This window comes from Dermochelys coriacea, chromosome 8, assembly GCF_009764565.3.
Source record: "Dermochelys coriacea isolate rDerCor1 chromosome 8, rDerCor1.pri.v4, whole genome shotgun sequence".
NCBI lineage: Eukaryota > Metazoa > Chordata > Testudines > Dermochelyidae > Dermochelys > Dermochelys coriacea.
This window is the reverse complement of record NC_050075.1, coordinates 105,194,107-105,207,425: the sequence shown is the minus strand read 5'-3', so window position 1 is coordinate 105,207,425 and position 13,319 is coordinate 105,194,107. Positions and strand designations below refer to the sequence as shown.

The following is a 13,319-nucleotide window of genomic DNA, read 5'->3' as shown; positions in this document are numbered from 1 at the left end:
CTAAATTTGTTAGTCTCTAAGGTGCCACAAGTACTCCTTTTCTTTTTGCGAATACAGACTAACACGGCTGCTACTCTTCCTCCTAAGCGTGTTCCAAGCCTACAGCTGATCTCCAGCCCCTGGCCTAGCCAGCCAAAGTCACTAGGTTCCTGGTTTCAGCAACAATCCAGCTTGCCCCAATTCCCCCTCCCGCCCTGCCTCGCCCGGTCCCAGAGGACGGGGGAACTCGCCCAGATCCCCCCCCACCTTGTCCCACCCCAGAGCACAGGGGAGCTCGCCCAGTTCCCCCCGCACCTCGCCCTGCCCCAGAGCGCTGGGGGAGCTTGCCTGTGGGATACTTGCCCAGATCCCCTCGCCCTGCTCTGCCCCAGAGCCTTGGGGAACTCACCCAGATCCCCCCCCCAACCTCGCCCTACCCCAGAGTACGGGGGAGCTCGCCCAGCTCTCCCCCCTGGTCTTGCCCTACCCCAGAGCATGCGGGAGCTTGCCTGTAACTCCCCACTACAGAGCGTGGGATACTTGCCCAGATCCCCCCACCCTGCCCTGCCCCAGAGCATGGGGGAGCTCGTCCGGATCCCCCCCACCACAGAGTGTGGGATACTTGCCTGGATCTCCCCACCCTGCCCTGCCCCAGAGCGCAGAGAGGCTTACCTGATCGCACTGCCCTGTCCCCAAAGGGTGGGGAGCTCACCTGGATCCCCTGGGAATCTGCCCCAGGGGCTCTGTGCGTCCCTGATTCCACAAAGAGATTGAGAGCTGCCCAGCCAATCAGGACAAGCTTGAAACTGAACCGATCCAGGGAGTAGAGCTGTAAGAATCAAAGGCAGCTTGGCGTCAAGTCAGAGCCCCCCAGGGGAGACCCTGCACCTGGACACAGCTGAGCCAGCACCTTGCACTTAACACCTCACAAATTCAGTATAGTCCCGTCACTTGCAGGGGAAGAGCAGCTCCCGTCTCAGAGCATCTCCCCTCTCCCGCCCCATGCAGCCACGGCTCGCCATCTCCCCCCCACGGGCGGGGTCTCCACGTAGCTCGCCATCTCCGTGTCTGTCATCTGCCTGGCTGCTGCACAAACCTTTAGCAAGAGGGCAGCGGAGGGCGGCACTGCTGGATCCCGGATCTGCACGTTATAGTTGTAGAGGGGCTCGAAGATATTGCTGCTCAAATCAAGGCCAGTGGAAATGTCTGGCCCGATTCTGAAAGCAAAAGGTGGGGGAGAGAACATAAACCAAAGATCATTGTCTCCCAGGAGAGAAGTTTGGGGCCGTTCCACTGTTCTCTGAGCTCAGGCTGGGGGGTCTTGACATGCTGCACTAGGACCACTTCAACCCTTGTGTATTCAGGACTGAGATCCATCTCGCACCAGTTAGACAAGCCACCCTGCACCTGCTCAGCAGAGTGGGAGCAGCGTGTCTGTGTGCAAGCGCAGGTGTGCATGGCAGAGCTGGGCTGGCATGCCCCATGGGGTCCCCAGAAGTCTCCACCTCATGACCCAGCATTTGCAATGTCAGTAATTCACAGTGATGAAGGTATGAGACCCTCATGTCTACACAGAGCAGAGGTAAATGTGGATCTGCATGTGCACTAAGGTACACACATTTTCATTTCCATTCCTGGCCCGCCTGCACCTCCCCAGGCCCTGGTTCTGATCCGGAGCACATGGCTTGTCATTGCTCTGCTGGACCCAACAGCTCTAGATGACATATTGAGAGAGAAGAGGAAGTCCCGCCCTCCTGGTGACAGCCCGTGAATCGCTCCTCCTTACTGGTTGTAGCTGCTGTCAAAGATCCGGCCAGTGACCCTAGTGATGGTGACGGCATCGGGCAGGAACCGGGCCCCATCGATGTACAGGTCGAAGCCGTCCGTGGCGATGAAGGGCTCCAAGGCGGGTGTCTCCCTGGTGTGATGAATGAACGCCGCCTGAAAAGACAGCACCAGATCTTGTTGCAGAGCTGCGTCAGCAGCCAGCTCGGGCGTGGAGGTGGGTCCCGTTCTTCGGGCAGAGGGTGAGATGGGGCCGTCATGGCCGATTACAAGATCCTGAATCTCGGCAGGGGGTTAGACTAGATGACCCTTCTGGCTCTATGGTTCTGTGAGGACAGGTGGGGATGCTCCGAGCCCAGTGAACTTAACAAGCCCCACATCTCCTGTGCATGGGCGTAACACAAAGTGAAACCTGGGGCAGCCTCAGGGGGCATTGTAGTAAAGGCTGCGCTGGTCCACCCGGGAGAGGGGGATGCGCAGCCCACTTCACTCCTTCCCTGGGCTAAACTGAGGGGACCCCCAGAGGAGTCAGTCCAGAGGGACGCCCTGCCCAGGGCTGAGCATGCCGGCTCCAACGCAGATCCAAGTAGGGCAGCATGTTTCCCTATTATTAGGGCCCACTCCATGAATGCTCTATTCTCAGTGCGTCTGCCTACCCCTGCTATGTGCCATGGGAGTTGCTGATTTGGGGCTGAAAGCACCTCTCACTCAGAGCCAAGCCCTTGGGAAAATGGGGAAGCCCAAGCCCAGAGCATATCAGACGCCAGTGGGCTGAAGGCTGCTGGTTGGTTGCTACTTGCTGAGGCCCCAGTGATCTCTCCCGGCTCAGCAGACTGGGGGTGCAGCAGTGACACACACACAGAACGTGGGAGTCTCAGAGCAGGTCAGGAGAGAGCCGTCTAACGTGAGGGTACCTCTCCAGCAATCACGCCAAGGGCAAGGCTCTTTGCTTGTCTCTCAGGCCTGGCCCTGCCCTGAACCCCTCTGTGGGCAGGTGAGACCCAGCCCTCCTGCTTTGCTTGGAGATCCCAGGCCCTGGGGTACTCACCCAGGGCCAGTCCCGCAGCTGGCTGAGAGTGACTGGCGACTCGGGTGGGAAAGGCTGGTCTGGCTTCTTGTCGCTGAACACGTACAGTCTGCCGCTGGCACTGCCGTACGGCTGGAAGCCCTGGTGCTGCCGCTCCTCAGGCTGAGATGGGCACCATGCCACGCCCACGGAGACAAGGTGGGGGTTACGGACATCAGTCAGAGCACAATGCTGTGAGGTGGGGTCTGAGCTGGTGTTGAGCAAGGGGATCAGGATGTCCCTTCATCACAGCCCTGGCTGGGACGCAGAACAGGCTGGTCCTGCCTCCTGTTTAACAGGATACCTCCAGCCACTCTTCCACTAGCTCCTTCCACAAACATGCCGAGCCAGGTCCTGAGCCCAACGTGTCCCTTTGGCACCAGGGCAAAACATCCCTCCTCTCGCCATCAGAACACGGCACAAACCTTCCTATGTTTGCACAGACTCTGGCCCAGCCAGTCAGACCATGAGCTTTCCCTCATCCAGGTTACACTGTAATTGGCCCGCAACGAGGGGGGATGATGGAATCCACTGTGGGGAGCTTATGGGGTTCAACCAGTGCTGGAGACAGAAATCCAGGACATCATAAAGAAATGAACTTCCAGGCCATATTCCCAACACTGTTCCTGTTCTCTCAACTCACTGCTTAACTAACCCTCCAAAATGCCAAAAGGTGATGCAGTAAGCCAAGGCATTGCAACATCTCTGTGCTGATGCTCTCAGAGGAGTCGGGAGTAGCACTGCCTAGGCCTGTCCTGCCAAGGCCTGGAGCCAAAAAGACATTCCTAGATTTGTTTCCCATGCCACAGTGTTTGCTCCCCAACAGCAACCAGGAAACAACCTGGAAACTTCAACCCTGGCAAATTTCAACCCTGAACGGGATGGAATGGAGAACTGGAGAAATGCATTACTTAACAGCGCTTTAGAACTGCCTGCTCAAGAAGCCTGGATTTGGATCAACAACATAATGAAAAAAAAAAACCAGGGAATCAAGGAGGGAACATTTTCCTGCCAGGGGAAAGCCTCCACGCACCTGCTGTGCTTTCCCATTGCAGTAACCAGTTGGTGGTGCTGAATGTGCATTGTCCACGAAGGTCCCATAGGGCGTCACTTTATATATCCCCCATAGACAGCCACTGTTCACAAAGGGCCTGCTCATGCAGTCCTTACTCAAGCAAGTCAATGAGAGTTTTGCCAGAATGAGGACAGCAGGATCTGGCCCTCAACTGCTTGCCTTGTTTGTCCCATTATTACACTCGGTGGGGTTGAGCCCCGGGCCATCATGCCTGCTTCTGTTGGCCCAGCGACGGGGACAGACTTACCAGGACTGACAGCGCATGGGCAGGAGGCACAGGGCCATGATACAGGGTCAAATCATGGGGCCCCGTGTTCCAGGTCACTGCTCCTAGGGCCCCTTTCCTCGCCACATCTGTAAGGACAAGACGTAAAGAAACTATCTTCGCTGTGAACGGAGCCCCCAGGCCTCAGGCTGGCTGGGACGCCCTATGCACGGATGGCTTACCAGAGCCAGCAGGCTTGGTCAGTCTGAGGACAGCCCAGGCAGACAACCACTCATCAGTTCCCAGCAGCAGCTGCTGCCTGCCCGAACCCTGGTCCCACGGGGTGGTGGCCACCCCTCCACTGGGCCAGTGGTAAAAGCGGACAATCAGGATCATGTCCTCCTTCGGCAGCAGGTCCAGGAAAGTCACCTGGGGGGAGAGAGAGGGGCTGCGTTTACAGAAGTCTCCCTTGAGCGGGCCAGGAGTCTGTGCCTGTCTAGCGTAGATGCTTACACAGCTGTCTGAGTGCCCCACAATCACTAACGGACTTCCCCTCATGCCCCTGTGAGGCAGGGCAGGGCTGTTCCCGCCATTGTACAGCAGGGCTCCTGGCACACAGGGAGACTAAGGGTCTGGCCCAGGGTCATGCAGAGAGTCCATGGCAGAGGCGAGAATTGAACCTAGAGCTCCTGAGCCCCAGACTGGGGATCAGAGCCACGCCTCCTCCATAGCCACTGCCCTGCCACGGCTCCTCACCCAGGAGATGGCGTTCTCCAGCCTTCCCAGGGGAAGCGCGTCTCCTGGGCCAGCTTCTCGCCAGCCCCTGCAAGGCTCTCAGAAAGCTCCCTTCTGCCAGCTACCCGGGAAGGCTCTGCCCCCCACCCGCCGCCCCGCTCACTAAAACGTCCCAGGGGCGTGCTGGGCTCGGCGTGGCCCTCACCCCTCAGAGAGAGGGAGCTGCCACCTTCCTGCTTGTGCCCTGCTGGGCCTGGCGAAGGGCAATGCGATGTCCCGGCCTCCATGGCACAGCAACTCAAACGCAGGATCACAAGCGTCCCCATGCTGTGGTTCTAGCATCGCACCCAAAGCTGCCCTTGGGGGGCTGGGGAGAAGGGTGTTCCACACGCCAGGGCCCACTGTGTGGGTGCCACCCAGAAGGAATGAGCTCCTGGGCAGAGGAAGCAGACGTCTGTCCCCCTGTTGCAAATACACCCCAACCTGCTGCAGGAACCAGGCTTCAGGATCAGGTGCCTTATTTTTGGTTCGTCATTAGACTGAGTAACTCCAGTGCACACGGCTGGGTCTCTCTGCACCCTGCGTCAGGGATCATGCGGTGTGCTACGGGGCATTAAGGGGAGACTACAAGCAGCCTGTGGTTTATGAGCAGGATGGACTATGCAACGGAAGAATAGGGCAAAATTGCCAGTAGTCTGGTGGGGTTATGCATTAGGGGACTGTGGGTGTACTGTGATCAATGGGTCAGACAGGTGCACTATGGGTACTGGACATGGGGAATTATGGGTGTATAGTGAGCAGGCTGGGGCAGCGATCAATATGCAAATGTTTCCTTTTGCTGGCTACGCCCATCAGGTGCTGTCCCGTAAAACGGGCTGCCCCTGTGCAGCCCAGACGGAACTCAGACTCCCAGACACCCCACACGCTGGGGCTGACTGCTGCGGCCAGGGAAGGCAAACAGAGCTGTACCCAACTCTCCCCGGGGGGTCCTTTTAACTTGTGTCACTGATTCTGGACTCAGCGGCTTGGACCCATCTGGACCAGGGCTCCCCTGCTCTCTCTGTGGCCAAGGACTCAGGACAACCTTGTGAAATCCTCACTTTGAGGATCCCCCCCTTAAGCAACACCCCAAAGTTCTGCTACGCTACCTCCTGCTCCCCGAATATGAAGTAGCCGAGTTTAATGTTGGATCTCACGGGGGTCGTGTAGCAGGTCATCCCGGAGTTCCTGGTGCTGATCACCTGGACAGACAGACAGATGCACAAACCTATTAACAAGGGGAAGATGTCAAGTCCTGATACTCCAGACTACGGAGCAGGTTTTCATTGCAGAGCAGCAACAGGGATCAATTAAGCAATAGCTCCCTGCAAGTGATCTGCTCCCATCTGAATGGTGGAGGGACCAGAGCAGGGATGAAATGGAGCTGGAGCCCAACGGACCAGGGTTCTGGCTTTTGTGGGGGTGGAACTGCTGTCCCCTCTATGCCAGTCTGCCCTCTTCGGAAGGCCTACAGCTAGCAAAGCGTGGGGTGCCCCTGAACGGCTCCATCTGTCGTGGAAATAATCCCTCTCTTCAGCACCTTCTTCTCTAACCCCAGCCCAGGGGCTGGGGGCTGCAGTTGATCCATTCAGACTCACCATTTCCCACGCACAACAGTGTTGGCTCCTGGTGAGAGTCCTTCACCAGCTGCTCCAGGGGGTTGGGGATCTGGCAGCTGGTGCATTCACCCTGGCACTGACCCTGTTCAGATGCAGAGGTGAGCCCTACCTGCCCTGTTTTCTGGTGATAGCCAGTCAGCCTGAGGACCCCGTCTCCCTGTGGGGCGCCTTTCACCCGGTCTATGATGAACCCCAACCTCTTCCCCGCATCATCATTCCTGGGCTCTCCCTGCTGGGGCTGCGTCCTGCGTTCCTGGGCTTCCATCAACTTCCCGCCCCGAAGGGCTGCTCCACCGTGCCTGGAAGGGTTCAGCCTGATTACTGATTGCTGGGCCCTGCAGCAGCCTCGCAAGGGCAGGGCTGGCTCAGCAGCGGGGCTTGGGGGAGCCCCCCAAGAGCCAGGAGGGCACAGATGGAGTAGAGACTAGTGGTGAAAGGCCCCAGCCCCCTTCCCTGTCTCACTTCAGGGCCTGGAGAGCTCGGTGGCCATTCTCCCTTGGCCCTATGCTCTGGGCCACCTCCCCTTACCCAAAGGGGACTGGCACAGGCCAGTGTGAGAGACACCAGCCTCGTGGCCTGCAGCTGCGCAACCTGGGTCCTGCAAACGCCAAACCCTGGGAAGGGGCGGCCAGCAGCCAGACTCCTCGTCATCCCCTCCAGGGCTGTATCTGGGGGGCACCCGGTGTCACCTGTCAAACTACAGGGGCAGGCTTTGGGCAGCTCTGAACCCCACAGAATGACCCTGCTACAGCGCGGCCCATTACTGCCCCCGGCCCCACAGCTGCTGCTGTGGCACCCGCAGTGCGGAGAAAGACAGGCAGCCAACGGGGAGAACCAGACAATCTGATAGTCTTTACCTGCAAGGGCCTTGGAGTGATCTGTGATCCCCAAGCTTCTGGGGTTCTGCCAGGACTTGAAGTGTGGGGGGGAGGGGTTAGAAAGGGGGATGGGAAGAAGGGAGCCGCCCAGCTGGCTGCAGTACAGTGTACAGGATACACAGGGGCCGCAAGGGTGTGTGCCGGTGTTAGGGCACCTGGTGCTCTGTCCTGTGCTTCCCTCCCTGGTTCAGCAGCTTGTAGGTGGCGGAGGGACGTTAAAGAGAAAGCCAGGGACGTGCTGCTAAGGGCCAGCGCTGTGGGGCAGACTCAGAACGAGGGACACGCAGGCTGCTCTGTAGGATGAAGGGCTCATTGAATTAGCACCGGCCACGTTTCCGGCATCATCACGTGGTGACTATTTATACAGCCCCTTCCATCCCAGGCAGGACAGAAGGGTAACGGGGAGGTTCCTTACGGAGCCAGGAAAGGGCTGCCCCTTCCAATGTCGGTGGGAAGGACCAGGGCAGCTAATGAGAGCCAGCCCACGTGCGCATGGAAGGACAAGGCACTAGCTGCTAAGATACAAAGATGACCTGGGAGAAGGCATGCAGCAAAGGCAGGGATGCTTGCAGTACAGGAACCCTGAAATCAGGGACAGGGTCACCCTGAGCAGAGAGCCCAGGGAGGAGAAATTAGCATGTCAGCGTCAGACAGAGACACACCCCGGAGAATCAGAAACAGCTTTTGTTAAGCAGTGACAGCCAGGGCCAAAACCACCAAAGGTGAGAAAGAGGAGCTGGACTCCCCCCAGGCTGGGATCCCACAGACTTGGGATCCCTCATTACTGGTATTATTCACACGCCCGTCAGAACATGCCTGGAGGCCCACATGGAAAATCTATGCACACAGCCAATGGGTAGGGTCTCCCTTAACCTAATGTCCAAGTGACCCCACAAGCTCCTACCTTCAGCTCTGCTATCCCCAGGAGAAAGCTCTGGGGGCTTCGCCATGTGCTGGGAAGGCCAATGAACCTAAGCACTGTCAGAGCAAGCGAGGGGAGCAAATTCCAAAGTGTGGGTGGGGGAAGGCTCTACCTCACCAGAGGAAAATGCCCAGATGTGTAGAGCCAGGAACTACGCAGATTGCTCATTAACACCAGCAGAGTGTTACAGAACACGAAAGCAGCCTGAATTTGGGATAAAAACCTGGTTTGCAGCATTTGCAAGCTGGTAATGAATCTACAGCTCCTTCTTTAAGCATGGCTGCCCCTGACCAGGCATCGTGCATTTGCAAGCACTGCTTAGTATGCACGGTCATAGAATCACAGAAATGCAGGGCTGGAAGGGACCCTGAGAGGAAATCTAGTCCAGCCCCCTGCACTGAGACAGGACCAAGTAAACCTAGACAGTCATTTGCACATGCAAATTACAGAATGTGCCAATCATGCCATGTGCTAACCCTGTCGGAGCACAGAATCTGGGCTGGACCCGCAGTGTGTACTCAAGCAAAGTTTCCAGCTGTGGGTGTTTTGCCTGCAGTCTTGAGTGCTGGGTTTTAGCCTCTATCATTTACACGTGCAAATGGCTGAAAGATTGGGCACCTGAATTTAAAGGCCTTTAAAGAAAAAAAACACCAAAACCCTCATAGTGTGTCCCAAAAAAAGGACATATTCAAACCATACACAGAACACACAGTCCAAAGGCCCAGAACTTGCTGCCACTGCATTCAAAGACAAAACTCTAATTGATTTCAATGGCAGCTGGATTGAGCTGTGAACCCTAAAAAATTACACTCATTACCCTGCAAATACAGAGAGACTCATGGGTACAAAGATTCTCTATGTTACAGGCGGAAGGATACAAAAAGTAGTCCCCTCCGAAATGCTGGCTGAAATGTTTCTAACATTCCCTCCCTTTCGCCCCCTTCACCTGCAATCTGCCCCCTCCCCAGCACTTCGTCTCACATTTACGAAACCAACCCACCAGAGAAATGTTTCCTTCTCCTGCCTCAAATATAGAAATCTCTCTCTCCTTCCATCCAAAAATCCCCTCTGCCTGAGGTAACTAAGGGCACGTCTACACAGCAAAGGCGCTCAGAGATCAGGTCAACTGACCTGAGCTCATGCTGCAGGGCTAAAAATAGCAGTGTAGACATTTGGGCTCAGGCTGGACCCCGGACTCCAAGATCCTTCCTCCTACCTGGGTTCCAGAGCCTGGGCTCCAGCCCCAACCCAACATCTGCATGGCTATTTTTAGCCCCACAGTGCAAGCTCAAGTCAGCTGACCTGGGCTCTTGCTACCAAGGGTCTTTTTTGCTGTGTAGACGTGAGTGACGCCTGACTTTTTAAGTAGAGGGATACAAGAAATAGTCCCATTACAATTCCTAAAACTGTTTTTCTGCAACACATGGGGCATGCACAGAACACAGAGAAGCATGCCATGGGTCAGTACCTCCTGCCCTTTGTCCATCTCTATCTATTTGGTTTTTAAGCTCTCTGGCCAAGGAACTCACTCTGAATACATCTGTACAGCACCTAGGACAAAAGGGTTCCAATTGCCTGGGGCCTGTGTACCTTACCGTAATACAAATACTCATTTCTATTACTAAAACTTGTTTGGGTTGGTCCCGTAACTGACCGATGAGCCTGCCACCTATGAGTAATGAAGACACCCCAGAGGAGTGCTGATAAAACCCTTTTCTCCACCCCATAGTGCCATGTATTATACAAACCCACATATGTGCATTTATACACACACATGCTTCTTGGGCTATGTTTATGCGTCTTTTCATCCCTTTTTAATACTACGTTTTGACCATTTCCCTGACTCAGGGTTAGGGGAAGGGAAATCCCATTCCCAGAGGGCTGCTCCTGGAATGGGGGGGGAAGGGCTGGAACATCCCCTTTCTCACCTTTGACTAGTTTTGTGCTGGAGGGGCTGCTCCTGAATAGGAGGTGGGTCAACAAAGCCAGTGTAAGGAGGAGCAGAAAGGTACAGGCTGGTGGGGGCAGGATGGAAAGGGCGTTGGGTTGGAAGGCTGCCTGCAGGGGGTGCTGTGTGACTGGACACCTGTAATCAAGAGAAGAAAGCACATTAATTACAGAAAGCTGCCAGGGTGGAGGGGCCGCTCCTGCTGCAGAAATAACCATCTATTGGAGCTGTTGCACAGACAGGATGGGAGAAAGCTTCCTGGGTGACGTGATGCCGTTAGAGGACTCACTGGGCAGCCAGGGTTGAATCTCCGAGCCCTGGATCTAAAAGCAGGAGCTGAGCAGAAAGACCCTGCCGGGAGACAGAGCACCTTGCTGTGCCTCAAATAGCAGGAGGCTTTGCGCCGAGTCTACCCTCCGACACCTGCCTGAGAGCGAGCCCGAGGCACATGTACACAGGGTGGAGTCTATGCCGCTAGCCGAGGGCCTCTCAGAAACGGGCAGCGTGCGGGCAGAGCTAGGGTAACGAAATCCAGGAGGAAAACGCGCCATTGCAGGCCAGCAACAAACCTTGTGACCAGAGCACTTATTACTCTTCACAGGAACCCAGCCTGAGGAGACGAGCCCCCATGGGCACGTGTTAGCTTCCCGCTCTAGGCTAAGCAGGGTGCTGTACAAGCCAGTGCTGGCATCAAACGCACATGGGCTCCTGCTCACCGTGGGAGGGTATTGGTACATGGTGGCATTGCCAGGGTCAATCTCGGCCATCGACTGCATGTCGGCGTCTCTCGCATTCACCACCCGAAGGTAAAGCTCCGTCTTGCCAGCCTGTGGGAGGAGCCAAAGGTCAGGTCTCAGGAGTGTGGGTCTGGGACTGGAGAGGTATTATCACTCGGCTTTGGACAATGCAAGGCCTGGAGTAGCCAGGTTGTTCTGCATTTCAATGTCCACCATGTTTTGCTCTAGCCCTGTCTTAAAAACAGGGCTAGTGTTTGTTTTTTCCACACTTGCTGCACCCAGTAAGGGCTGGCGGGATTTTGCTGAAGCTTTAAGCGAATAGCTAACTGACCTCGAAGGTAACAGCACGAGAGCCTCACCCCAGAACGAGGAGGGAACAACCCAAAGAGCGGGAGGGGCAGGTGTCCTGGATCTCAGGAAGGCCTAGCAGCCTTGACTCTGCTCACCTGAGGGATCCCGTTCAGCTGCTCTGTTGTGAGGCCCGGCCGCACCGGAAGCAACCGGACCAGAATCTTCCATCGCCCGCTGATCAGCTGGTGGAGCTGGTCAAAAAGGTTGATTTTGGCCCATCCCCGAGAGGCCAGGCGCTGGATCTCCTGCCCGTAGGCGTCGAAGCCCCCAGAGGCCTGCAGCTCCATCACCAGAGCGATGGAGGTTGAGGGCCGGACTCTGGAAGACACGGACGAGGGAAGCCAAGTTATGGACAGAGGTGTCACAGAAGCGGGCAGATCTCTCCTCCTCACCGCAGCCACAGCCTCCCTTCGAGGAGCTGCTCTCTGTGCGTTGCCTGGTTCAGAGCGTAAGCTCTCCGGGGTGGGGACTGGTTCTTAAAGTGCCACACACATTTACCAAGTGGGGGAACCGTTTCTGGGTAATGGAAGTTGTCCGCAACATCCCAAACAGCATTAATCAGCTCACTTCACACATGGCTGGGGCTCTCAAACAGGGACTGAGACCCTCTCTCCCCGCCCCAGGTCAGCAAAGGCATTCTAGCAGCTCTGCCTAGGAATGCTAACCTAGCCCATCATCAGGGCGGCAGTGCCCCGTGGGACGAAGTTCGGGCACCCCGCTGTAGCCCGCTGCGCAGTGCTGTACAAAGAAACGTAGGATCTGCTGAAGCAGATCAAACCACTGGCTCATCCAGTCTGGGGTGCTTTTTCTAACAGTGACCAATACCAGATGCCTCAAGGGAAGGGAAAGCAGATGACACCCAGCTGATTTTGCAGTGCTGTCCATGGAGGGAAAGTGTTCCTTGTCCAGCTGTTCCCAACCACCCGTTAAAAAGACATCCGGTGTAGCAGGGCAGGAAGAAGAGGGTTAAATTTGTTCCATACATTGAGGAAGAAAGCGGTAGCAGGTTGCCAACGCAGCTCACCTTGGGACCGGCTGTTTAGCTGATAGGATTGCACAGTTGCCTCTCTGCCCATCTACTACATATGGTGGGGACTGGCCCATTTGGCAGTAAGTGACAGGGAGAGGTGTTGGCTTGCCCATCTCCTGCCCATTATTGTAAAGCCCAGCCACCAGGCAAATCTGGAAGAAGGTAGGGTCCAAGCCCAGCAGGAAGTCGTAGAATATCACAAAGCCGGCCCTGCGAGGGAGGGAGAGGAGGCAGAGAGACAGGCGATAAGAACCTTCTGCACTGCACAAGCATCGATAGATGGGGAAACTGAGGCACAGAGTGGCACCCTAGCTACTAGGCCACACTTCTGAAGGCAGATGTTAACTGCAGTGAAAAGCTCCTGGGTATCTGGTGGAAGCTCCCCCTGCTAGTGTGGGTCATTTGCCAGCAGCAGTCTTTGAAGAGAACTTGTTCCAATGACCCTACTACACAGAGGAAGCATTTGATGCCTGGCTCCCCACAGCTGGGCTAAGGCCAGAGGTGGAGAGCAGCAGCTGCAGTTTTCCAACGGGGGTTGTTAACAGTTCTTGCTGGGGAGACACGAACCGGCTCTCTCGTGCCCTGTTGCCTTTCTCCAGCTGAAGCAAGTTGGTCAACATGTTCTCAACCCCCAGGGCAACTCATGATGGCCAGTTCCCACGACACCACCTACAAAGCAGAGTGGGAATTGCAGCAAAGGATTATGAGACATGGGGTGGCTGGCCAATGACAAGACACGTACGCTGGGTCATACGGAGCAGGTCCCAGGGCATCCGGAAGGTCCAGCAAGTGTCTGCTGAGATGGGTCTGAGGCCCCATTTGCTCCTGCAACAGGCAGAAATAGCATGAAGAGCTTCTAGACTGGCCCCCGTGCATCACAAACAACAGCGTGGAGCAGCCATTCAGCCAGACACTGGGCCGTGACTGCTAGACCTCATCTGCTGCCCACA

At 56.2% G+C, this 13,319-nt stretch overlaps 1 protein-coding gene across 3 annotated transcripts in view; it reads right to left on the bottom strand.

The window, feature by feature from the left end:
• Positions 1–13,319, bottom strand: part of CCDC17 (coiled-coil domain containing 17) — a 49,644-nt gene that overhangs the window by 22,584 nt on the left and 13,741 nt on the right. For all 3 annotated transcript variants that reach the window (XM_043520402.1, XM_043520401.1, XM_043520403.1), the window contains exons 11-23: positions 13,112–13,194; positions 12,364–12,579; positions 11,435–11,657; positions 10,968–11,078; positions 10,232–10,389; positions 6,613–6,802; positions 5,994–6,086; positions 4,353–4,539; positions 4,153–4,259; positions 2,813–2,953; positions 1,766–1,920; positions 1,076–1,196; positions 692–808 (exon numbers count right to left, since the gene is read on the bottom strand). In XM_043520402.1, coding sequence (XP_043376337.1) covers positions 692–808; positions 1,076–1,196; positions 1,766–1,920; positions 2,813–2,953; positions 4,153–4,259; positions 4,353–4,539; positions 5,994–6,086; positions 6,613–6,802; positions 10,232–10,389; positions 10,968–11,078; positions 11,435–11,657; positions 12,364–12,579; positions 13,112–13,194 — 1,902 coding nt within the window. The remainder of the gene's footprint in view (positions 1–691; positions 809–1,075; positions 1,197–1,765; positions 1,921–2,812; positions 2,954–4,152; positions 4,260–4,352; positions 4,540–5,993; positions 6,087–6,612; positions 6,803–10,231; positions 10,390–10,967; positions 11,079–11,434; positions 11,658–12,363; positions 12,580–13,111; positions 13,195–13,319) is intronic.